General features: G+C 38.7%; 1 protein-coding gene across 1 annotated transcript; it reads right to left on the bottom strand.

Annotated features, from left to right (window-relative positions):
• Positions 1–61: 61 nt before the first annotated feature.
• LOC125902664 (kinesin-associated protein 3-like) lies at positions 62–23,672 on the bottom strand. Its single transcript, XM_049599194.1, has 20 exons — positions 23,530–23,672; positions 20,349–20,480; positions 19,496–19,653; positions 18,829–18,890; positions 18,392–18,533; positions 16,110–16,209; positions 15,868–15,992; positions 15,605–15,703; positions 15,134–15,312; positions 13,748–13,910; positions 13,247–13,347; positions 12,998–13,106; positions 12,629–12,741; positions 12,263–12,428; positions 8,152–8,277; positions 7,861–7,959; positions 7,612–7,697; positions 6,941–7,097; positions 5,539–5,623; positions 62–4,234 (listed from the first exon to the last, which is right to left on the bottom strand). Exons 1-20 carry the CDS (start codon positions 23,556–23,558, stop codon positions 4,132–4,134), a joined length of 2,334 nt encoding a protein of 777 aa, XP_049455151.1. The 5' UTR covers positions 23,559–23,672; the 3' UTR covers positions 62–4,131.
• Between the last annotated feature and the right edge of the window lie 736 nt (positions 23,673–24,408).

The following is a 24,408-nucleotide window of genomic DNA, read 5'->3' as shown; positions in this document are numbered from 1 at the left end:
TTGGTACCATTTCTTTGTACAAAAAGATGATCTGCAAGCAGACACACAGCTATCAGGTACAATTAGTAGTTTACAAGAGTACCAGAAAGGTGTTTTAAATAGTGATGTTATAGTGAAAATGCATGGGTTTGGGAAGTACTGAGCATACAAATAGATAAATGAGACATACTGCACAAGTTGTGTGAGTGTGTAAGCAGATGTTGTGCTATTGTTAAATATATTCCCCAATCAATCAATAAATCAATGTTTCTGTTTTCTCTGGAGGCATGTGAGAAACAAAAAATAAAAATAAATTCAAGGTTAACACTGTGTGACTAACTTATATACAAATAGTTATTTTGTGGGTGAAGTTTTCCTTTAAGTATTCAATTATTGAAAAATGCTGCAGTGAAACATCCTCAGAACTATCACAGATGTACTTGGGGACCTGTTGTACAATAATATAGTTGAGTTTGCTCATAACAATTTTATTAAATAGAATTTTAAAAACCTATAGAAATGAATGGGATATTGTTATGATTTTAGCATGCAGTGACCTTAAAAAATAACAGAGTATTGACAGATGACAGGTCTGTGTATGTTACCATTTTAAACAACCTTTGTACAAATGTGAGTATAAATTACTGAGTTAGGTTGGCATGTTGTATTGCATAAATTGAATATTGTCAGTAAAGCAAACCAAAGGAAATACATTTAAAGCAGCTGAAAGGCCTAAAAGGGAAAAAAACAATGTGTGTTACAATGTGTCCAGGATGTAACTGTGAACACAGTTGTATTATAAAACAGTTATAAGAAACGTGGGATTTATTTTTTTATTAAAGAACCTGAGGATGAAAGACAGTGAGAGAGATGGAGTTTATCTACAGTACTTGCTTAAGTTTACAGTGTCTTGTTAAGTAGCAATAAAATCAATTATCAAAAAACACAATAATATACACAGATTAACAATAACTTACAATGAAAAAGAAAACATGACATGCATCAAATTTTAACTCTATGTGCAAATATGCCTAGAAGTAACAGCCTGTTAAACAGTATGTGTGACCCTCCATTTACATACTTTAGTTTTGAAAAGGGTGTCTATACTGCTCTGATAACATTTATACATTCAGACATGCTCTGTTGCCTAGCAGTAAGTGCCATATTCGAGGGTAAATTATTTGCTCCCTTAACCAAGCTAGCCTCAGTATTTAAATTGGTGAGAATCAAAAGAGTCACATTACCTGTTGCATTTTTAAATTGTACTTGTCAGTTAGTGTACCAATAAAACATGAAATTATGCCAATAATGTTGACTTAAGTTGACACATTCATCCCCATGGCCCCAAGTCTCCTGATCTCACTGCTGTTAAAACAGGGAGAAGCCAGAGGCATGATGAGCAATGACATCGCGCCTTATATGCTGGATGTAGAGTAAATGTACGGGATGACATTCTTAGCTCTGTCCCAACTACTTAAATGTCCAAATAAGTACTCAATATTGAATACTGTTAGTGTATATGATTCAACAAGTAGGATAATTACATGTGCATATCAAACACTGCACATGCCAAAACTTGCATACTATCTCGCTATTCAAACAGCCAGAGAGAACTAGACATGGGCCAATGAGGATTATGGATATCATTTTTCTTTTTAATCAGCAAAAATGGAAAGCTGGAGGATTCTCTCCTACTATTAAAGCCAGTTCATTTAAGGAAGGTGGATTCTCTTATCTCCCCCTATACAAACTAAGAATAACACTAAGCAGGTGTACTATCAGTGACCAGAATAACAGAAACCCCGGTACTTTGTCTGGTCCTGTTGCTAGCTGCTACATGTGCTGACAATGACTCAAAGGACCTGGGACTTCCTGCAGTTAACACTGACATGGTGAGTGGAAGCCCCGTTTTAACGAATGCTTCATTCAGGTGCACTCCAATGTAACACCCCAGTGCAAGGGCTGTATGGTGGCAGCTCAGTAACATAATTTTATTATGTAGTGACCAGTGACTGTTTATAAAGATGGATGACATGGCAGCTCCCTAAAAGTGAAACCGAAACATCTGGATTGCCCCCTGGTGGCTGGCTTCAGTACAGGTCATACACCTGTATACACAGCTTAATTTTGTATGGTGGGAGGAAGTGGAGACGCGTTGTCCATCTTTATAAACAGTTTGGAGTAGTTACATACAGTATATACAGTTGGAAAGAGAGGGCCCATTGCTTCTGCAGTGACAGGGTTTCTACTTTTCTCATCACTGAAAAAAGATAATACTGTTATGGTTCTACATCAGAAACATACAGAACACACTGAGTGGTGGCCACAGAAATGACCAGAGAAATATGGTGGCACAACATTTAAAGCTTCAACATAGAGCCATTATTTCTTAAGACAGACTGCCTCCCTTTGTCATAAACGTGCTGCTCAGATGGTTTTATCAATCTGTGGTGATGCTTTCCTCATCAAAGTGCAGCTTTTGATGGCTGTTGCCTGGAGACAAGGCTGGTGAGTATTTTGACATGCGGAAAATGGAAAATAATGGCTGAGTGATGTAACCACAACCAACTATGAGGGCTGCAGAAAAGCAAAAACAAGCAGCCCTTCATCACTGCCCTCCTTGCTCATTGGGCCTGAATGTTTCTCTCTGTTCAAACATCAGTGAGTCTTAGCTGTCTTTGTTTTTCTCACTAACAATGTAAAAATGTCATAATGACATCATGAAGACATCCACATACAAGACAAGTTTTCCAGTGTGAAAGCACCCCAAGTTTTACGGATCAATGACAACGCTGCACCAATTTCACAGTGACATGGACAAAAGAAAACTATGTGCATGTTAATAAAATCACTGTGTGTAGTGTTAGTGTTACTCATAATGTAGGTTAGCATGCTGACATAGTGACGAGTCAAACTGGTGGATTTCAAACTGTTCAACAATGGAATGTAAGAAAACATTTCACTAATCTTTTTTCAGTGGATTTGAAGAGGCAACAAATATTCATTATCATACAGGAAAACATGCAAAAACATATTAACATAAAGTATATTATTAGAAATGTGAAGTCTGTTCACAGTCTTTAAATTATTTGCTGACCCACTGGGAAGTCACTATCCGAAGGCCGTAGCCAGTGGGTTAGGAAGACTAACTATTATCTGTTTAACATAATGGTGAATGAATGAAATGGGTTATGAAAGGTGACTGCTTGGAACTGCAGTTTATTTGATAACTAGTTTAAAATCTACAGTGGTAGTGTGTCAGTCCTAACCAGTAATCTCTATGATCAATAGGTGCACTTACATGGACTCTAATATTCCACTAATAATCTGGATAATAGCCCAATCAGAATAAAAATGCCTCATGTGACCATCTCAAACAGAGGAGAGTGGTCTGAACTAGCCTGATGGGAAGGAATTTGGGGTTATGGTTAGTTTGATGTTCTGTTCCAGATTTTTCTATTAATTACTTTGAGTTTGATGTTCAGGGCCACATGTATTGTTTTAGCCTAATACTTTGCCTTAGACATTCAGTTATCAGCTTTCAGAAACCCACTATGGGTCGACCTCTAACAACTACCAGTAGCAGTAGACTGCGTATGAGATGTTTAGGGAGCATGGGTAAACTGTGGCGTCTACTGATCTGTCCGCATATGAGGTGTTTAGGGGACATCTGTAATTTGTAGCTACAGAAAATAACCTGTCTTAACACTTCTGTTACTTCGTACTAAATTGTATGAACAGGCAGAACCACCTCTTCCACTTCTATACTTTTTGTTCTCCTGTTATATTACTGACAGATTAGACACTTCACAGCTGTTGACACCACTTTGCACATGTCAAAAAAGCTATAATCTAATTTAATGCTCTGGGGCATGTAAACACACGTCTTATCAGACTTATCAGAGTTGGAATCTCTAATCAGATTAATTGTAGTTGGATTGAAGAAATATTGTCCATGTAACCACAGTTATTGTCCCAGTAACTATACTAATGTGATGCCTTCAGTCATGAGGGATTAAAGCACTGAACGTTCTATCTGAAGATGTTAGAGGTGGAGGAGGAATGGATCTAAGATGACAGGGTATACTGTGTGTGTGTGTGTGTGTGTGTGTGTGTGTGTGTGCGTGTGTGTGTGTGTGTGTGTGTGTGTTTCTATGAGTACTGATAGAAGGGTTGTTCATCAGGTCTGAAGCCATAAGCTGTAGCTGGTCGTCCAGGTGAGGAGCTGGTCTGATCAAAGACTTCGTTGTCATCTCTGGAAAACAAAGCCACTCAAATGAATAGACTGTTACTTTCACTTTGCAGGAACCCAAAATAAGCACAACGTGGCCCGAATGAGTCTGCTAGCAGTAGAGGAGGGACACAGATGTATATGAAAATAAATAAAAATAAGTCTGACGTTAAAACTAGCTAAATTCAAATGTGTGAACACCTTTCTTCAGTTGAGCTTACACCATCTTCAGGTGTCTGTATAATTGTGTTTGTACATTGTCTGCTGAGCTGTAACAATTAATTGATTAGCTGTCAATTATTACATTAATGACCATGTGACTGGATACTTGATTAACTGGTTTGAGTAATTTTTAAGAAAAAGTCAAAATTCTCTGATCTGATTCTAGCTTCCTAAAGGTGAATATTTTCTGGTTTCTTTGGATTGTGGACAAAACATGGTATTCAAAGACATCATCTTGGGCTTTGGGAACACTAATCGACATTTTCTACCATTTTCTGACATTTTATAAGCAATTTATCAAATAAATTGACAAAATAATCAACAGGCTAATCCACAATGAATATGATCGTTTGTTGCAGGTAGGACTGGGCCATATGGCTTAAAAATAATATTGCAAAATTTTTAGGCTGTATCATGATTAACTATATAGATCTTGTTATTTTGAAATGTCCTCTAAACTACAGCAGACTAATAAACCACAAAATTATCAAATGAACTACAGGTACAATAAAGTTAAATAAAGTAGCTACTTTCATAATAAAGTTAGTATAAAAATTTTTTAAAAAAAAGTTATGATTACATAAATCAAAGTGAAACCACAAGTGCTTTAATTTTGAAACACCCGTCTCGTATCGGGCTTAAAGTGTGTAGTCACACTTTAGAGCCCTACATGTACAAAACACATGCTTCATTTGTATGTGTGGGACGAATCATATTTGTGAGTCTATTATACGTGTGTCTGTGAGAGGGAGCGAAAGCCGAAACGCTAACACAATTCTCATGCTAGTGGTTTAAAAAAAAATGTGAAAACAGTCATTTCATACATCACGTGTCAAACAAGCTGCGATACAACAAGCATATCAAATATATCGCCCTCCCCGAGCTGCAGCCCCAGTTGTCAAATTTTTTTAAAAGGCTTATATTAGCAGGTAATCATTGCCTGGTAGTCTGCACTTTAGAGCTCACAGATCTTCTCCGTCATTGAGATTACTGATCACATTCTCCTCTAATTGTCTGGGAGAAAATAGCAAAGCATATTCTGCTGTTATTTATTTATTTATTATTTATAATAATTTAATAATTATTTTTGGAGTGTGTTAACTCACCCTGGATGGTGCAAGTCTCCATTTTGAGGCTGTAGGTCACTGAAGAAATCTGGGCTGACTGAACCATCTGCTGGAGTTATTCCATCTAAAGACACACACACACACACACGAGGATAAAACACACACATACATACATTTAATACACACAAAACATAATTTATTCGCAAGTGTTTAGTTATAGATAGTGCTTGCACTTTATAAAGCCGTGTTTATGATTCTGTGATGAATCAACACTGTACCTACAGTGTAGGCTCTGCGTAGGTGCCTGACATGCACCTCCTCAGAAATCTAACTACAGGTCACAGTGACACAGACGTCCTGTTTATTTTGGTAAGCTGAAAACCATTTTCAAGCTTATATTTACATTTATTTGACATATAAGAAACAGCGAACTGTGAAAACAATAAAATCCCCCAAAACAGCATTTTCAGTCTTGTGTGTGATTTATTTCCACTTCATACCAGTAGATGAAAACTCCACTAGCCGCTAGGTTAATTTATGTAATGCGACATGCAATAGGCGTATGCTAATAATGGTAGTATGTTGCATTTGTGGGGAAAACAAGACATGACAGTTGTTTTGTCTGTGAACCTCGTGTGTTATAATGGAGCCCAATTTTGTACTTTAGTTCATCATTGCGGATATTAAGCCATGTTTAATGTGTGTTTGGTTGAATCAATCAAACTTCACTGCTCTTTACAGAAACTCCACGCAGTGGCATAGAAACCCTACTGCCAACAAGTGTTTGGAGGTGTAACTGCTCACAACAATGTAGGGCACTCGCGCAGGCTACAGTGTGTGCTCTGTGTAGAGCTGACGCACAACTATAAATCAGCCTTTAGCCAAACTCATCATAATTAGTCTTTTCTAAATGTTGTTATAGGAGCTGTAAATAGTATAATAGTTTGTATTAGGAAAAAAGTCAATCCACACTGACACCAAAAGCTTCTGTGTTGGTGATTAAATTAATTAATAAATAAAACTGTTTTCTTCCCGTATATGTAGTCTACTTGAAAGTGATTTTTGTCCAATGAATTCATGGTCGTTTTTGTGGTATTTCCGATACTGGTTAGCATGGTGAGGACAATTTAGTAGCTGCTGTCTGCTAAAAAGACACTATAATGGTAGTAGTCACTTTGGAGGAAATGTACAGACACTCCTATAGAACATGACATATCTGTTGTCAATTTTCAACTTATGATATTGTCATTGACATTGACATGACGTTATGATACGTTATTTACTGAAACTGGCACAATGATCTGTAGGTATCTTAAAATCCTTGTGGTAAACTTGATAATTCAGCATGCAAGATAAAATGACCAGCATGTCACTTTTTGCAGTGCAAATTATCATACATGTATGGGTGTGTGTGCACGTGCGTGCGTGTGTGTCTATGTACCTGCGCTATAGAACAGATCAGTCCTGTCGTTGTCGTTGTCGTACAGATATGGTTCAGACTCATCAGCTTGGCGACTCTCGACCATCTCCAACCACTGGTTGTTATGGAAACGGAACTTCTCTGACTGAATTTTCCTTCCCCACTCCTCATCGTACTCCTGGAAGATAAAAATGAAGAGAGATAAATAAGAGGAAAACCTACGGACAAAGACAGGGAGGTGCATTTCTCTAACCTTTTTTTGAAACACCTTCTACTTAGAGGGTAAGGAGCTCCTGGACTTCATTGTTTTCTCAATTTTCCTACATTTTGACTGCTGTTCTTCGAATTCGCTGCTAACTGCTATAGCTACTTTTTAAATCTCCCGCAGTGCATCACAGTTTGTCGAAATGTCACACCCATGCTACCCATGATACTGTCCTGCTGACTGTACCAATTATACAGCAGTCATTTCAGCACTGTTACTACCTCTGATGCCGCCTTAAAGGCAAGACAACTCTGTCACCCCATTCTGCAATAGTACCTTTTATTAAGAACTGCAAGGCAGCAAAATGGCTTAAAATTCCCACCTTGAGGAGGCAGTGTAAAGGGGGCTAGTGACTCTATCTGATGAGTTACTTTTGTTACTTAAAGTTGCTACCCTGTGTGTGCATCATCCTGTGTGTTTCACTTACAGCAATAATATCGAGGGTGTTGTCACACACTTTTCTGATCTCAGCATTCTTGTCATGCATCAGATCAATGAGGTAGGCTGGAGCCTCTGCAGAAAAGGTTAAAGAAAGAAATTCTTAAAGGGTGGTGATCTGAGATTTTCCAGTTTATGAGACCTGTTTCACCTCAACTTCAGGAGCTGTGGACCCAGCTAAAAGATTCTCATTAATCTTTAAATCTGCAGTAGGCAGAGTGCACTGTGGGAAGGATACGTGTGTCTTTGATGATGACATCTCGTGTAGCTTGGTGAAACACCATCTGATAGAAGACGTAGACAATCTGACACACAAACTCATCATCCTCCTGTTGGGCTGTATTCAACAAACAGAAGAACATATGGAGAACAAGTTATAACACTGGTCTAGAAGTATCTCTTAGCAGGTTTGACACTCCATACTGCAATTACTACGACTACTACTACTAATGTGTAAACATCTATCACTCAGTTCATGAGTCTAAAACACAACATCTTGAGTAAAACCACAGGTAAGTGTGTGTGTTACCATTTAGTAGTTCGATAAGGGCAGGAATAATGCCAGATTTAGCCAACATGGCAGCGCAGGCATCATCCATGGAAACTGTTCCTATCATTATCACCACCTCCAGAATAAGGTCGTCCTCTGCTGAGCCTGAAACAAACACAAATATAAAAGGATGAAACTTTATTAAATGTTGGTGATCCAGGCTGTTGTGGTAGAAAATAAGATACACCAAAAAAACTCCTGCTGAATGAAGGCTTTTAAATTACTCACAAAGCACAAGAACTGATCACACTGAGCCAAATCAAGTTGTCTTGGAGGCCATATACTAGAGACTAACTGACGTTGGATGTTTGAAGTTGAAACTGATAATTGAGTGTGATCAAAGCCCAATAATGATATGTCAGATGATATGTCTTAACACACACAAACACTGTAAAATTAATTTTAATAATATGAACATTTAGTTAAGAGTTGTGAGAACGATATGTGTGAGGCAGGACATTTTACATGTGAATGATAGTCGACACTAACAGTGAATATATAACTTGAAGTTAAGAGAAGTTAACTTCATTGAACATAAAGTTAGTTCTAAATAACTAGAAATAAAAACACAAATAAAACAATAAACTTTAAGAAAATTGCAAATGGTACACAAACATGGCAGACAATTTAAGATACATTTCTGCAGTTTACTGGGTTGAGCATCACTGTCAGGTGAAAACCTTGTATCTATTTTTAGTCATTTTTATCTTTTTCATAAATCAAAGCTACTGGTCACACTTTATGTCTGAATGCAGATTTTATAAATACATAACCAATGAGAAGTATTAAAGAGCTTGTGACTCAATCTCATAACTCCACTAGATCCTCAAACTGTTGGTTAAACCTCATAGCTTCACCCCATCTCCACTGGATGAAGTGCTGTAATAAAGCACTTCTGGTGCTGTAAACAGCAGAGCTGAATATAATTGGTGACAAGGTGATTTCGTCTGACTTCTAAATAAAAAACTGGTTGTTTGAATAAGTACAGTGTTTTCTTTACTCAAGTGTTTCTTGAGTCTGCAACCCCCGGTGCTGGGGTTTGTACTGGCTGAATTTGAGTTGCTGCAGTCGCTTCTTATGTTTAGTCACCGGACCTTCTGCCTGCTCTCCTCTTGGCGAATAGTCTCCTAGAGGTGAAGAGTGAGGCAGAGGGATCACAGGTTGTGCTCGCTGGCTAGCTAATTCTTGTATCATTTGTGGTCTGATAAACAGTGAGAAAGAGACTTTGGCCAAATGTAATCAACAACAGAAAAACTAAGTGCATACATAGCTACAATAAACTTTATGACCTGTAAATTGCACTAACCACCTCAGACTAGGGTTGGGCGATATGGCCTTTAAATAATAACACAGCATTTTTAGGCTGTTTTGCGATACACAATATATATAATATATTCTGAAATCTCTTCTAAACTACAGTAGACTACCAAAATCCTAAACTACTGAATAAAATAAATGAATTACAGTTACTATATATAAATAAATAAATAAATGAATATGTATATATCTATATCTATATACATCTATATCTATATATATATATATATATATATACAGTACAGGCCAAAAGTTTGGACACACCTTCTCATTCAATGCGTTTTCTTTATTTTCATGACTATTTACATTGTAGATTCTCACTGAAGGCATCAAAACTATGAATGAACACATGTGGAGTTATGTACTTAACAAAAAAAGGTGAAATAACTGAAAACATGTTTTATATTCTAGTTTCTTCAAAATAGCCGCCCTTTGCTCTGATTACTGCTTTGCACACTCTTGGCATTCTCTCCATGAGCTTCAAGAGGTAGTCACCTGAAATGGTTTTCCAACAGTCTTGTAGGAGTTCCCAAAGGTGTTTAGCACTTGTTGGCCCCTTTGCCTTCACTCTGCGGTCCAGCTCACCCCAAACCATCTCGATTGGGTTCAGGTCCGGTGACTGTGGAGGCCAGGTCATCTGCCGCAGCACTCCATCACTCTCCTTCTTGGTCAAATAGCCCTTACACAGCCTGGAGGTGTGTTTGGGGTCATTGTCCTGTTGAAAAATAAATGATCGTCCCAACTAAACGCAAACCGGATGGGATGGCATGTCGCTGCAGGATGCTGTGGTAGCCATGCTGGTTCAGTGTGCCTTCAATTTTGAATAAATCCCCAACAGTGTCACCAGCAAAACACCCCCACACCATCACACCTCCTCCTCCATGCTTCACGGTGGGAACCAGGCATGTGGAATCCATCCGTTCACCTTTTCTGCGTCTCACAAAGACACGGCGGTTGGAACCAAAGATCTCAAATTTGGACTCATCAGACCAAAGCACAGATTTCCACTGGTCTAATGTCCATTCCTTGTGTTTCTTGGCCCAAACAAATCTCTTCTGCTTGTTGCCTCTCCTTAGCAGTGGTTTCCTAGCAGCTATTTGACCATGAAGGCCTGATTCGCACAGTCTCCTCTTAACAGTTGTTCTAGAGATGGGTCTGCTGCTAGAACTCTGTGTGGCATTCATCTGGTCTCTGATCTGAGCTGCTGTTAACTTGCCATTTCTGAGGCTGGTGACTCGGATGAACTTATCCTCAGAAGCAGAGGTGACTCTTGGTCTTCCTTTCCTGGGTCGGTCCTCATGTGTGCCAGTTTCGTTGTAGCGCTTGATGGTTTTTGCGAATCCACTTGGGGACACATTTAAAGTTTTTGCAATTTTCCGGACTGACTGACCTTCATTTCTTAAAGTAATGATGGCCACTCGTTTTTCTTTAGTTAGCTGATTGGTTCTTGCCATAATATGAATTTTAACAGTTGTCCAATAGGGCTGTCGGCTGTGTATTAACCTGACTTCTGCACAACACAACTGATGGTCCCAACCCCATTGATAAAGCAAGAAATTCCACTAATTAACCCTGATAAGGCACACCTGTGAAGTGGAAACCATTTCAGGTGACTACCTCTTGAAGCTCATGGAGAGAATGCCAAGAGTGTGCAAAGCAGTAATCAGAGCAAAGGTTGGCTATTTTGAAGAAACTAGAATATAAAACATGTTTTCAGTTATTTCACCTTTTTTTGTTAAGTACATAACTCCACATGTGTTCATTCATAGTTTTGATGCCTTCAGTGAGAATCTACAATGTAAATAGTCATGAAAATAAAGAAAACGCATTGAATGAGAAGGTGTGTCCAAACTTTTGGCCTGTACTGTACGTATGTATGTATATAAATGAAAGCGGAACCACTGGTGCTTTTATTGTGAAGCATCCAGCTCGTCTAGTTTATCATTCACCACGGTATACGGACCTGCTCTTGTATAGTGTCTTCTAGTCTAAGCCGAGGCTAGCATATAAGTTGCCACCTGCTACTCAGCTTATCCAAACTCATGCACCCATACAACAGCCAAGGTGTTTAGTATCTTGCCCATGTATATTTCACCAATGTGAACTGTGGGGACTGAATTGCCGATATTCCAATTAGTGAACGACCCACTCTACCTCCTGAGCCACAGCCCCTCCCTGAAGCTTCCGTTCAACAGCAGTTGTTAGCAGTTAGCAGAAAATTAAACCATTACTACCACACAATTCAACATTAAGATTTGTGCTGGAAACAGCTCTCAAATATTAATAATATTTGCAAGTTGCATTGGTGCTCCATTGTCGCAAAATATGACAAAATGGTCAGTCTGGAGCCCTGCAGACACAAAAACCCACACTTCGTCTGCTCACACTATTGTTAAACTCATTAAAAGTTAAACTGTTACAGCAGCACCATTAAATCCGAGGATTTACTCACTATGAGAGGGAAACTAACAGATCTCCAGTTCATATATTAATATTTGCAGGTCGTACTGGTGCTCCATGGTTGCTATATGCATGTTCAATCATTTTAAAAACACAGGGTTTTTTCATTTCCTGAAAAGTAGCAGTTTTTGACATACAAGGCTTCTGCCCGACAGTGACAATATGCTATGTAAATGTGCAAAATCCCAGTGCAAACGTATCTTTTCTAAATGTGTGGCTTTATCAGTTGGGCTCTAAAACTGGTTTTTAATTCAAGGACTATTCTTAGGTATATGTCTATGCCTTATGTGTATTCCCTAAATTGTATCAGTACCTGGTTTAAGTCTGTCTTTGAGGTAAGGTACCAGGTTGTATTCCTTTAGCACCAACTCCCAGTCCAGGTCAGGGATAGTGAGGTTGGCAAGCGTCCCTAGACACTCCAGAACCCACTCCTCCTCTTCCTCTGCACGGATCTCTGCTGCCAGGTCCCCAACATAGTCCTGACAGAGACAGACAAAGGAGCTCATCATGACACTAGAATAAAAGACTGCTTCTCCTGCTTGCACTGCTACCACTAACAGTAATACTAACACCAATACTAATATTTATACCAACAATACTTGTGCAAAACCAGTTTTTTTTCATGGCTTTTTGGGGTCTTGGGAGTAGCACTATTTTTTTTCTTGCATTTGTAACTCACTATGAACACTGGTTTGGTTGGTCCATCGTGCTGTGAGATGTTTCTGATCATCTTCATCAGAAGGCAGTCTTTCATCTTCAGAGCTCTCTTCATAAGCATCTTTAACCCATTTCCTACATACAGGCATACACAAACAAACAAACAAACAAACAAACAAACAGAGACTTTACAGTAAAACACAAGTACTATTTAAACAATAATCACAGATCAATCAAACCAGGCTATAAACACAGATAACTCCCTTGCTAAGTCAGGGACTGAGTCAACACCACCACTGACAGACTACCTGTCTACCTGTGGAAAAAGTGTCAGTAGTCTGGAGATAACAAGTCATTATCTGGTTATAAAAAGCAGATCAGAAAAATATACCTTCACACATGAGCTGTGCATTCCTCTTGTTAGCAGCCAGGTTGATGCAGATGGAGATAAGCTCAGCTTCTATCTCCTCCTCACTGTGCTCATACAGCATTTGCATTAGCTAGACACAGACACAAAGACAATGACAGCTTTGTATAAATGAGGTCCAGGAGCTCCTCACCCTCTAAGTATAAATGTTGATGTTAACACTTTATATTCCTTTAGTTTGTTTAAAGAGATTTTCTGTGGATTTCAACGTACCTGAGGTATGCAGTCAGTGTAAACAAACATCCCCTTAAAACGGTCATCGATGCTGATGTGATACAAGATACGCATGACTACCTGACGGTTGTTCTCATCGCCTGCATAACAACAAACATATCCAAACATCAGTCAAAATATTCTTGTACTCTTTAATTATTGACAGCCTGTTCATCGTCTTACAGGTTTTCAATATCTTATAGATATTTGATGCTAAACCAAAGTATCTAAATTTGGCAAATTTTGTTAGGATTCATCCTCTGGGGAACATGAATTTCTGCACAAAATTTTCCACCCATCCATTTAAAAGGTGACCAAAAAGGTGGATGGACTGACCTGCATTTCTATCTACAGAGCTGCTAACATGGCTGAAAACTTAATATAATGTGCTCCGTAAAGGTAGTTATTCATCACATGGCTACTGTATTGAGAACAAAGCAGGATGTATTGTACATGCAATATGGACAGTATATATTGTTCTCTGTTAATGTGTGCAGTTACCTAGCAAGGCAGTCAGTTTCGGTAACAGTCCAACTTCTACCATCTTGGCTCTGAGTCCAGAGTCAAAGGAGAGATTGAGCAGCAGACGCAAAGTCAGGTTTAACAGGTCTTCATGGTCACAGGGAACCAGACGAGCCAATCGTTCTACAGTATCCACCTCAGCCTGCAAATCACAAACACAAAAACAACAGATATTAATTGATGGGGATCTGAAAAAGAGCCTCTGTCATCACAGACTACATTCAGGTTCTATATCACAACCACGATTCCTGGGAAGACATTCAGAATATATCTTAATCTTCACAAATCCTGAATTTAACATTAAACACAGTTAAATGGAAAAAGAAAAAGCCTTTAAACACAAGGACAGAGCTTCCCTAAAATTCAATGGCTGCATTGTAATAAATTACACTATTTATGCCAATCTCAGATGCAAAGATAAACTTGATGCAGAAGCAACAGACAAGCATTTCAAAAAGTAAAGATCCTCAGTGGCTGTGACCCAAGATCCATCCTCTCCACAATAACTGTCCCTTTCTATGCCAGGAGGATGTACAGTAACAAATAAGTTGCTGCAAACCAGGCAAAGCGCCAGGACCCAATGACGCCCCAGCAAGGGTGCTGAAAGTCTGCACCATGGCACCCTCTTCTGTTCTCCGCTCACTCTTCTACCAATCTTGTAAACAAACTGGTGAAGGTCCAGCTGTAAACTGACAGCTACAGTTTTTTTTAAACATGGGAAGAGCTGTTTAACATAGGCAATTGACTCCTTTGCCATTGCTAAGAGACCAGAGCTGAGTAGACTGCTCTACAGTTGAAATACTGCCCTTCTTTTTTTTCTTTTTTGTTTTGTTTTTCTGGTTCGATGTCACAGATGGACCTGAAAACTGATAAGTAAACAGTAAAAAGCAGCATGGAGATCAGTGAAAATATTACGGTGGTTACTTCTTTTTTATATGTCTTACTTATTGAGTCTCTCTTCCAGACTTGGTGCTGACTAGATTTTGAACGATGTTCAAAGACAGTATTTTGTGGTGGAGCGTTGTAATGTGCTGGAAAAGGAGCTAAAAGTAGTTTTTTAGTTTCATTACTGCTGATTCGAGCTGACTGACAATGGGCCAATAAATATCTGTGACCACTGCTCCGCTCCCTCAAAACCTGACATCTGTAGCATTGTGTTCTGTCATCAAACTGCACATTTTAGAGTTGCCATTTATTGTGACCTTCCCAAGGCACACCTGTGTAGTAATGATGCTCTTCAATCAGCATCTTGATACACCACATCTGTCAAGTGGATAGATTATTTTAGATGGTAGCAAAGAAAAGTGTGGTGCGTTTCATTTTTTGTAACTGAGGATAATTCTGAAGTTAATCTCTTCCACTCACCATGTCATTCTTGTTCTCCAGGAAGATGGACAATTTTTTGAGGAATGAAACCACCAGGACCAGCAGCTCCTCATCGTTCCTTTCAAGGACTTTAACGAGAAGACCAACAATGTTTTTATTCCTCATCTTCAGCTCTGTCCTGGTGTCCTCAGCAAGGTTCAATAGAAGGTAAAGAGACACTGGGTGACGGCGAATGAGACAGAAAGAGAGGAAAAAATAAGAAACAGAAGGAGAGAAAGAGAGAGAGAGAGATTTATAGGCAACTTGTTATTTCTGGTACCATCAATCAAATCATTGTTGGGTTAAAATTAGAAAGAAGAAAACCAATGGATCTAACAATTTTACATAAATGTTGCATTTGCATCACAGCAAAGACTAATACAAGCTCTGTGTTTTTGCTAATGTTTAACAAAAAAACAAAATAAATAAATAAAGAAAAAAAACAAGTGTAGTGTTGAAAGGTTGGCCCACCTCTGAGCAACTGTTCCTGCTTAGCCAGAAGGCCATGGTATTTTCTCACAGCTTTGTCCTGGTCTCTTCTTAGAGAGCCATTCTCTGGCGCTGACTCACGTACACAGATGAGTGTTAAGAAACATATACTGTACACACACACACACACACACACACACACACACCCGCACAAAATAAGTACGGTAAACTATACAAGAGCAGAGTAGACGGCTTATAACCTGCAGCTCAATGGAATAAGCAGATGACAGCAGATAAAAGGATATAAGCCTTGGTTTTCTTGCGAAGCTCCTCACGCCATACATCGTATCTCTTCAGCTCATGTTCCACCACGCTCATACACAATGCACCTATTTTATAATGACTTACCACTCCGTGAAACTGGGAGAAACTGAAGGAGAGGAGACGCATAATGTAAAAGGATGAAGTAGAATAGTTAGACCTTTCTAAAGGAATTGTGTGTGTGTGTGTGTGTGTGTGTGTGTGTGTGTGTGTGTGTGTGTGTTACCTGGAGAAGCAGAAGAAGATGTAAATGATGATGGTAGCAAGCTCTACACTCTGTTTCCAGTCCTCCCTCAACACTCTGGCGAGGGCACCTAGGGCTGCCTCTAAACACACAGATGCAGTTCATGTGATGTAACATGACTCGTACAGGTACAAGTACAGCTGACTGTGTGTTTAACAAGGCCACAAGTCTGACTGAGATGGGGATTGTTGCTGGCATAATTTGGTTGTCTGAAAATTCTAACTGTTCAGCTACAGTTGGTGCTCACGTTACCAGAATCTTTTACATCAAGATTTTTGTTGATATTTTTATTTGCGGTAAAATTTATGTGTATCACAGCCAACTCCTTAATAAACCCACCAAAATACAATAGAAACTATAAATTATTGTTGATTCATTATTGTAACGATACCTGGAAAATGTCTTGCATCATTACTTTCTTCTTTAATAAAACCTAAAATCAAATCTATTGTGAGTCTCTTTATTTCCATCACTAGATAAAAGTGGCTTTCACTTTATCTGAATGCTGCACTAGATGAACGGTCAGTCTCTGCCACTATGTTTGGATTATGAACACCTTAATTACAAATAATATGACTAAACACATTAACTGGTTATAACATAGTAATTGAATTGACTACCAAAGATACTTTGAAAAATCCAGCTTGGTGTGAAAATCACGTTAAATTAAACAGCATGTTTACATGATTCAGTAATATTGAAAAGATCAGAATATCACAAGTATCTTAAACCAAGGTTCCCATAAACTGGAATAAATGTGTCAAATTAACTCACTAAAAAACAAACAAATAAATACAACAGACTGGAGTAAGAAGTCCAGGCCACAGTAGAAGACTGCTAATTCATTTTTAAATTACTTCAGGATAATCTGTAAAATTGTACATGAGTAAATGTCAGCTAGACACATGACTAAATGAATCACATTATATGCATTTCTTATGGCTTTTTATATCTATTGCTGTGATCACCTCAAGTCTGATCAGAAACACGACTGCATAGAGACTGATTTTATGTCTCTAGCTTAAACAGAGACAAAGAAGAAAACTGGGTGGTCAGTCACCATGGCTGACAAGAGTGCCTTCACCGACAAAAAAATACAGACAAGAAGACATCATAAACATATGCTTTAATTGGCCTAATGAGGGCAAAATATACCACATCTGTAGCGACTGAAGGGATAACTCCAGTCTGTTAAAGTGGAGTTGGATAACCTACAGTAGATAGCAGTAAGCACACCCCCAGTTTGGAGAAACAGGCAGCAGTACCAACATGGAAGCTAAGCAATGTACTTATGTTCAATGTACACATTTTAGCTTCCTAAACAATATCAATATCAGTTTAAGTATACAATATATATTGAGAATATTTTTTACTGCTTTACCTTATTGCAAACAGCCCTTTCTGATGGGGAAGCCATTAACTACGTCAGTTCCCCAATCTGTGCTTTCGTCAAAGCCACCAGACTCCGTTGACAAAAACAGTAATTTAAGCTCTCTGAACACAGGAACTACTGGTCTACCACTGCCTCATCATTTAATTAGTTGGTGTTACTGTGTGACTATGGTAAATACTAACTAACACTTTTAAAAACCAAAGTCACACAAGAACGGAAATAAACTAACTGATCGAGGCAGCGGTAGACCAGCAGCTCTGTATCCAGCAATGTTAACTTACTGTTTTTCTAAGTGGAGTCTGGCTTTGAACAAAGTGATAGTATGGCTTCAGTTCCCTGTCTGAAATCGCAGTCTGATAGCAAAGTAAGAGTGGTGAAAATATTCTCCATATAGTATACAATAAAACTGGTATTGTTTTTTTTAACTGGGACTTTTTTAGGTGGCTAAAATCCATTTTGCTGCTGCCCCTGCCCACAGCAGTACACTGATTAGCTTCCGTTGTGTTACTCCAGCCTGCATCTCCAAACTGAAGCCATGCCATCTACTGTAGGTAATACTCTGACTATGGATAAGCAGTGGTGTAGTGGTAATTGATGAGGTGGGTGTACTACTAGGTAGATAGGTAGGTTACTGATAAGGAAGTGGGCATACTCTCCTATATATTACAATGGCTTTTTAGCTGATAGGTGGATATACTATAACTGGATAGAAAAAGAAGTGGGTATACCCTGTATACCTGAGCATACCCTCCACTACACCACTGTGGAAAGATCCAAACTATCCCTTTGAGTAAAATATTTATGAATGTAAATGTAGGTAGGAGCTTCTTTGCTAAAAACATCAGCATTAGCAGTCTGAATGAAACTATACCGTTGTGTAGCAGCTCCTCCAGGTTATCAGGGTTGCGAGCTAGCTGCAGAATGAGAGCAGAGCCTCGGATCTTCTCTGGGATCCCTTCATAGAGCAGTTCAATATACTCATCCACTCTGGTTATATTGGCCTCCTCGTTTAACTGCACAGACAAACATGCAACACAGACACATAATGTTACTAACTATTAACAAGGCATCTAACTATACTAGTGAACAGTAAACATGACATTTGAGGCTTGGGGGGCTTTAGTCTTTTACCATCCATATTGTAAATTATATTCAATGAATACATGCATGGGAAGTCATAAATTATTGCATGATACAGAGGCCTTAAATTTGGTGTTGGTGCAAATCAGGTTAGAGAGCTAAAAAACGATCATAAAAGCAAGATGCATAAACAAACAGGCAGAGTCTGCCAGTGTTTTAAGTTGTTACCTCCATGCCTTCAAACGGTGTCAGCTCTCTAGGTTTCACGGTTCTTTTCTCTTTCTTCTCCACTGGTGACACAAAAACACAAACAACCAACATCACTGTGTTTCCTTCAAAACTTGAAACATATATTCATTCTTTGTAAGGTTTATGATTTCATTAGATACTGAACATCTATGCATGGATCTTTTCATCATGTATTCAATAACAACAGGATCTATGGCTAATTTGGGAACTGTTAAACATTGCTTCATCACTCCTCATACCTGCTATCTGTCTGTGTTTTTACATATTTAATGTTCTTGAAATGTTTGCAGCCTGCTGAATTTCTTAGGATTTCTCAAACTTTGCTTTACATTGAAATGTCAGTGTTAAGTAACGTTTACAGTGCTTACAACCTTCCATACTGTCATGTGTTTTGTAGGCCATAGACAGAACAGCATTCAGTGAGGCATCAGCTGATAGGAACTCCAGTGAGAAATAATACAATTCAATCAACTGAAGCTGGTTCATTGATCCTACAAGTAAAGCTTTACATGTATAAGTGTGGTGCCAGACTAGATGAGAGGAATAAACTGAAGTTGGTCATTATGTTTATGATCAAATTTTGATGTGAAAATTGTGATATGTTTACACTCTACAGCAAGGGTGCAAAAATGGTGATGTGACTGACTTTTGCCCTCCACGGGGGATGATTTCCTATTCTGCAAGTAGTAGAGGAGCTGCTCCACCTGGGGCAAACGGGAAGAAGGAATGAGTTTACACTCCTCCACCACTTTCTTGGCCAAAGCTCCCACATCTGTACTGGGAGAAAGACTTTTCACTCGGATGCTGGAGGGAGAAAGAGAGGACAAAGAGAAGGGTGACAAATGAAGGCTAACTGACTTCATCCATTTTAACAGCTTTTAGCAGGTTTTTAAGAATGCAGTCTTGAGTAAGTGGAATTATCCACTTACGTACCTGAAACAGAATTTAAGACCACTGCAAAACCTACAATGAAGCTGAAACACTAGCATGTTACTAATTAAACAGATCTGATTATAGTTTTTTTTATTCCAAATTGGACTTTTACTTATGTTCAGTATTCATCTAAGAATGTTCATGCAGTGTAAAGAAGCTTATCATTACCCAGTGAAAAATAAGACCTCTCCCTACAGCATTTCAGACTTGTCTCAGAGACTTCAAGAACCAGCTGATGTGATATTATTGCCTACCAATCAAATGACTAATAATATGGCCAGCTGCTCATATCCAGTCTAGATACACACACCAGCCTGAATAAAACTAAATCAATTCCAGTGAGGATAAAATTAAAAGAGGTAGACAATAATGGAAATCTAAAATGGATGGTCTGAAAATAAAGATAATACAAACAGAAAATCAAATATAACCATGTAAAAAAAATCAATGACAAACCTGTATCTTTACATTTTAATTCAAATAAAGAATGAAGAAGGGATAAAACAATGGCCTGAGAGGTCATAGAAAGAAATAAGTTATGTGTATAAAATCAAGAGTGCACTCACATTTTTTGTCCTTCCTTTCGTTCACCCAGCATATGGCCTCCACCCTCTCCCAGTATAGATGCTTCCACCTCATAGTGGACCACAAGGGCCTTCTCTGTGGGATGGACATCTAAACTGCCCGCAGTCACTTTGCTTTGGGTGACAATGAACAGACAGTTAACAATAACTCAAACATCTTTGTTCTTGTAAACTCCAGTGACCTTATTTTAAATACATATTAAATAATCCTTGCATTGAGCTTAAATTTCAAATCAATGAATTCTACAATAAATACGAAGGGTGATGTCAATATCTCTTTCAAGAAAAGAAACATTGTCAGGCCTGGGAATCCTAGCCTACATACATACATATATATATATATACAGTACAGGCCAAAAGTTTGGACACACTGTGGACACTTCACAGGTGTGCCTTATCAGGGTTAATTAGTGGAATTTCTTGCTTTATCAATGGGGTTGGGACCATCAGTTGTGTTGTGCAGAAGTCAGGTTAATACACAGCCGACAGCCCTATTGGACAACTGTTAAAATTCATATTATGGCAAGAACCAATCAGCTAACTAAAGAAAAACGAGTGGCCATCATTACTTTAAGAAATGAAGGTCAGTCAGTCCGGAAAATTGCAAAAACTTTAAATGTGTCCCCAAGTGGATTCGCAAAAACCATCAAGCGCTACAACGAAACTGGCACACATGAGGACCGACCCAGGAAAGGAAGACCAAGAGTCACCTCTGCTTCTGAGGATAAGTTCATCCGAGTCACCAGCCTCAGAAATGGCAAGTTAACAGCAGCTCAGATCAGAGACCAGATGAATGCCACACAGAGTTCTAGCAGCAGACCCATCTCTAGAACAACTGTTAAGAGGAGACTGCGCGAATCAGGCCTTCATGGTCAAATAGCTGCTAGGAAACCACTGCTAAGGAGAGGCAACAAGCAGAAGAGATTTGTTTGGGCCAAGAAACACAAGGAATGGACATTAGACCAGTGGAAATCTGTGCTTTGGTCTGATGAGTCCAAATTTGAGATCTTTGGTTCCAACCGCCGTGTCTTTGTGAGACACAGAAAAGGTGAACGGATGGATTCCACATGCCTGGTTCCCACTGTGAAGCATGGAGGAGGAGGTGTGATGGTGTGGGGGTGTTTTGCTGGTGACACTGTTGGGGATTTATTCAAAATTGAAGGCACACTGAACCAGCATGGCTACCACAGCATCCTGCAGCGACATGCCATCCCATCCGGTTTGCGTTTAGTTGGACGATCATTTATTTTTCAACAGGACAATGACCCCAAACACACCTCCAGGCTGTGTAAGGGCTATTTGACCAAGAAGGAGAGTGATGGAGTGCTGCGGCAGATAACCTGGCCTCCACAGTCACCGGACCTGAACCCAATCGAGATGGTTTGGGGTGAGCTGGACCGCAGAGTGAAGGCAAAGGGGCCAACAAGTGCTAAACACCTCTGGGAACTCCTTCAAGACTGTTGGAAAACCATTTCAGGTGACTACCTCTTGAAACTCATGGAGAGAATGCCAAGAGTGTGCAAAGCAGTAATCAGAGCAAAGGGTGGCTATTTTGAAGAAACTAGAATATAAAACATGTTTTCAGTTATTTCACCTTTTTTTGTTAAGTACATAACTCCACATGTGTTCATTCATAGTTTTGATGCCTTCAGTGAGAATCTACAATGTAAATAGTCATGAAAATAAAGAAAATGCATTGAATGAGAAGGTGTGTCCAAACTTTTGGCCTGTACTGTATATATATATATATATATATATATATATATATATATATATATATATATTTCTTTTATTTTTTTTTTTAATTGGAGAAGACCTGATAATATTTTTTTTAAAAGCCCCAGACCTAATAAAGTGTCACAATTCAACACATCACAATTCATGACCAAGCTGGAAAATAAAATTAAAAAAATTAGATTTTAAGGGTAAATAAGATGCCAGAGTACATAAAAAGCAATACACTAGAGCTTGTTCATTATTAAATATTATTATATTATTAAATATTATAATATATTATGATTTTAGCTATCAATTTTTTCACCATTTCCCATTCCAAATGTACCAAAGCTGAGGTGTTTATGTCATACCTCTTTCACAGAATTTTGATAACTGGCTTTAAATGTTGACGGAGCAAATATGGGGGAAAAAAATCGCATTAGAGAAATAAAGATAACAGTAAAAGGGTTTGGTTCTTACTCTTACCTCAGTAACAGTTAAAACAATTTGAACTATCGTTAACGTTTAACCATGCGCTAAAACAATAACGTTAAAGGAGGACACGCCCAGACAGCGACATACAGAGCTGTACTGGCTGGTCTATGAGCTACCGGTATGTTTCCATAAAGGGCTGGATAATTATAACTCAGTGTGAACTACCACACAGTAAACATATATAAGACCGCTAATTTGCTAGGTAGTTTATAGGTCACCATTTCACAGTAGCTTGCTAGCACTATTAGCTGTAACCCTGTTATCCCAGCCCCCTTCGTTGAGGCAATGTAATGCCATACCAGGTTTAACAATCTGTCACTTGAATGGCGTTGTGTTTACTGGCGAAAATATATATCGGCTGGAAAATGAAAAACCTTCTCAGTGTTTTTTGTTATCCTGTGGTGAGTTCGGCACAAAAACAGTTTGGTTTCAGGTAGTGATTCACACAGATGAGCTCTCTAAAATGACTGCTATGGGTTAGAGCTAGCTTCCACGCAGGAAAGGTTTTTGATTGTGAAAGCGAGAGTATCGGTTATAAAATGCAATATTTTTTATGGAGTAGGTCTTTCTCTTTAGTTAACATTCACGCCGAATTGATTGGTAGGACATAGTGGTATACGAAAGCGCTTTAGACATCTTACACTTGGTACTCACTTTGCTCAGCGAGCAAGAAAACATGAAATTCCCCCAAATTTAAGCAGTAACGTTGACTTGTGTGAGCTGCAACTGAACTGCACGCATCGAGGCTAATTAACGTTAAATGATGGAATTTCAATAACTTCAGTGCTTGGTTAAGCGTTAATAGTCACATCTGATACAGAACGCTGTCACATTTTAATTACATCATAATGCAAGAGGTATTGTAGGAAGGTTAGCTAGCTAATAGTGATGTTTCTTTTCTCAAAAAAATACTAAGTTAACATTACAACCATGTTAACTTGTTCCGCCTCACCGTTTGAGGTAGCGCGCGTCATCCTGCATCTTCTTCAAATTTAATGTTTCAGGTTTTGAGTTAACTTAATAGCTCGATGTCATTTAATAGATCTCCCAAATCACGACCATAGAATTCCGTGTGCTACTCGCTAGCACCACTGTCAAAACAGCAAGTGGACTACAAACATGGGGTTCGTCTTTCTCACACTTATGGACTTCCCCCCCAAGATTAGACTCTCAGGAAGCATTTATTTTCGTGCTGCGTACAAACACTGCCTTGATCAATAAATTGAAAATCGGAAAATAACCAAAATCTGAACCGTGGTTTTACCACGACGCTTGATATTCTAATACTCAACACCATTCCAACTGTATATAGCAGGTTGAGACTGCAGCTGCCTGTGAGGCAAAACTCTGGGATTTTATTATTGCCAAGCAGCCAGTTAATGTATCTAACAGAAACTAACTGGGACCAACTGGTTAGTAATTTTCCCTTTGTGCATCGCTTTTCTTAATTATCGTCCAAATCTCATGAATACATATAATACAAATAATACAGATACATATTTTGGACCTTCACCTCGTCAAGTCATCACACTTGAACCATCAGTAACGGACCTAGTTTTATTTCCTCAAGACAGAATTTTGGGGGCTTTTATTATTCAGATTAACTTTCATCATGGATTTGCCAAACAGAGGATGTGTATTAGAAATTGTCTTTGGATATAAACACTGCTATTGTCCCAAACTGTAAGTGAAATCAATGTTTTCGTTTTACTTAATTAAAATAATGGCACATATAATGACCAAGTTGGCTTCATCCATTCTTAGATTTTAGTCATGTGGATGGGTTTAAAATAACCACTCTTAATGATTTGACCACGTATTGCTGAGTGTC

The sequence above is a fragment of the Epinephelus fuscoguttatus genome, linkage group LG15, assembly GCF_011397635.1.
Source record: "Epinephelus fuscoguttatus linkage group LG15, E.fuscoguttatus.final_Chr_v1".
Lineage (NCBI taxonomy): Eukaryota > Metazoa > Chordata > Actinopteri > Perciformes > Serranidae > Epinephelus > Epinephelus fuscoguttatus.
The sequence above is the reverse complement of the archived record's forward strand: the minus strand, read 5'-3'. Positions and strand labels throughout refer to the sequence as shown.

Excerpts from the sequence above, each read along its gene's own strand:
- LOC125902664 (XM_049599194.1), bottom strand. The coding sequence starts at position 23,558 with ATGCAGGATGACGCGCGCTACCTCAAACG. Across the intron at positions 8,278-12,262 it reads CAAAGACAGACTTAAACCAG|GCTCAGCAGAGGACGACCTT; the intron begins GTACTGATACAA and ends TGTTTGTTTCAG. Across the intron at positions 7,098-7,611 it reads ACACCCTCGATATTATTGCT|GAGTACGATGAGGAGTGGGG; the intron begins GTAAGTGAAACA and ends TTTATCTTCCAG.